The 1,358-nt window shown below is 32.3% G+C and overlaps 1 protein-coding gene across 1 annotated transcript; it reads left to right on the top strand.

Annotated features, from left to right (window-relative positions):
- Nucleotides 1–105: 105 nt before the first annotated feature.
- Nucleotides 106–669, top strand: LOTGIDRAFT_148480 (hypothetical protein; the record flags this gene model as incomplete). The annotated part of the gene is made up of 2 exons (XM_009068554.1): nucleotides 106–247; nucleotides 587–669. The coding sequence occupies 2 exons, from the start codon at nucleotides 106–108 to the stop codon at nucleotides 667–669; spliced, it is 225 nt and encodes a 74-aa protein (XP_009066802.1).
- Nucleotides 670–1,358: the final 689 nt, after the last annotated feature.

Genomic DNA, 1,358 nt, shown 5'->3' with positions numbered 1-1,358 from the left:
TTAGTAGAAGATTATTGGTTATGGTTGACGAATAGAATGAATATACGGCAAATGCATTTATGATTTTTAATGATATATACATATTATGTTGATTGTGACATTTTGATGTGTATTTCTTTTAGGAAAACTGTACCTTATAAAATTGTAAAAGCATCAAATGGTGATGCATGGTTAGAAGCTAATGGTAAAGTATATTCTCCGTCACAAATTGGTGCTTTTGTTCTTATGAAGATGAAAGAAACTGCAGGTAAAATAAACCTACTTGGGCCTCTTTTGAAAGCCATATATTAGGTAACAGAAATCAACTTAAGGCCATTTTTTACATTTATCAGTTGTGTTTCTTGATACTTAACACACACTGGGTTGGAACACTGTCATTTTGTGGCAGTCGGTAGTGAGTTGGATTGTCGCCTGCTATTAGGCAATTAGGTTAGAATCCTCAAGGTAAGAAAGATTCTGATGCTTGTGACTGTGCTTCCAAGAGTCAGTCTGATTTCAGCTTTTATCCCTTAATACCTAACAAGTAAAAATCTGAAATAATAGCTTTATAACCAGACGTAATATTCAAATATTTTTTGTATTACAGAAAGTTATCTAGGAAGTAATGTTAAAAATGCAGTTGTTACAGTACCAGCTTATTTTAACGATTCACAAAGACAGGTAAACTAAGATTTCTTTTCACTTGCTCTACTATGTTTTATTTTGCCATTTCCGTTAGGGTCTAACGATAGCCCTCTTGAACATGCATCAAATTAACCTTTTGACCTAGCTCGATGCACGTTTTGATCAGTTTGTGATGCAATTCATTTGTACTGGTATACATCTGTACTGGTTATTCATTGGTACTGGTTATTCATTGGTACTGACAATTCAGTTGTACTGGTAATACATTTGTACTGGTGATACATTTGAACTGGTAATACATTTGTATTTGTACTGGTAATACATTTGTACTGGTAATACATTTGAACTGGTAATACATTTGAACTGGTAATACATTTGTATTTGTACTGGTAATACATTTGTATTTGTACTGGTGATTCATTTTGTACTGGTGATTCATTTGTACTGGTAATTTATTTGTACTGGTAATTCATTTGTACTGGTAATTCATTTTGTACTGGTGATTCATTTGTACTGGTGATTCATTTGTACTGGTGATTCATTTGTACTGGTAATTCATTTGTACTGTTAATACATTTGTACTGGTAATACATTTGTACTGGTAATACATTTGTAATTCATTTTGTACTGGTGATTCATTTGTACTGGTAATTCATTTGTACTGGTAATTCATTTGTACTGGTAATACATTGTACTGGTGATTCATTTGTACTGGTGATATGGTGATTCATTTG

Source organism: Lottia gigantea, assembly GCF_000327385.1.
Source record: "Lottia gigantea unplaced genomic scaffold LOTGIsca_9087, whole genome shotgun sequence".
NCBI lineage: Eukaryota > Metazoa > Mollusca > Gastropoda > Lottiidae > Lottia > Lottia gigantea.
This window is presented reverse-complemented; position numbering and strand designations above follow the sequence as displayed.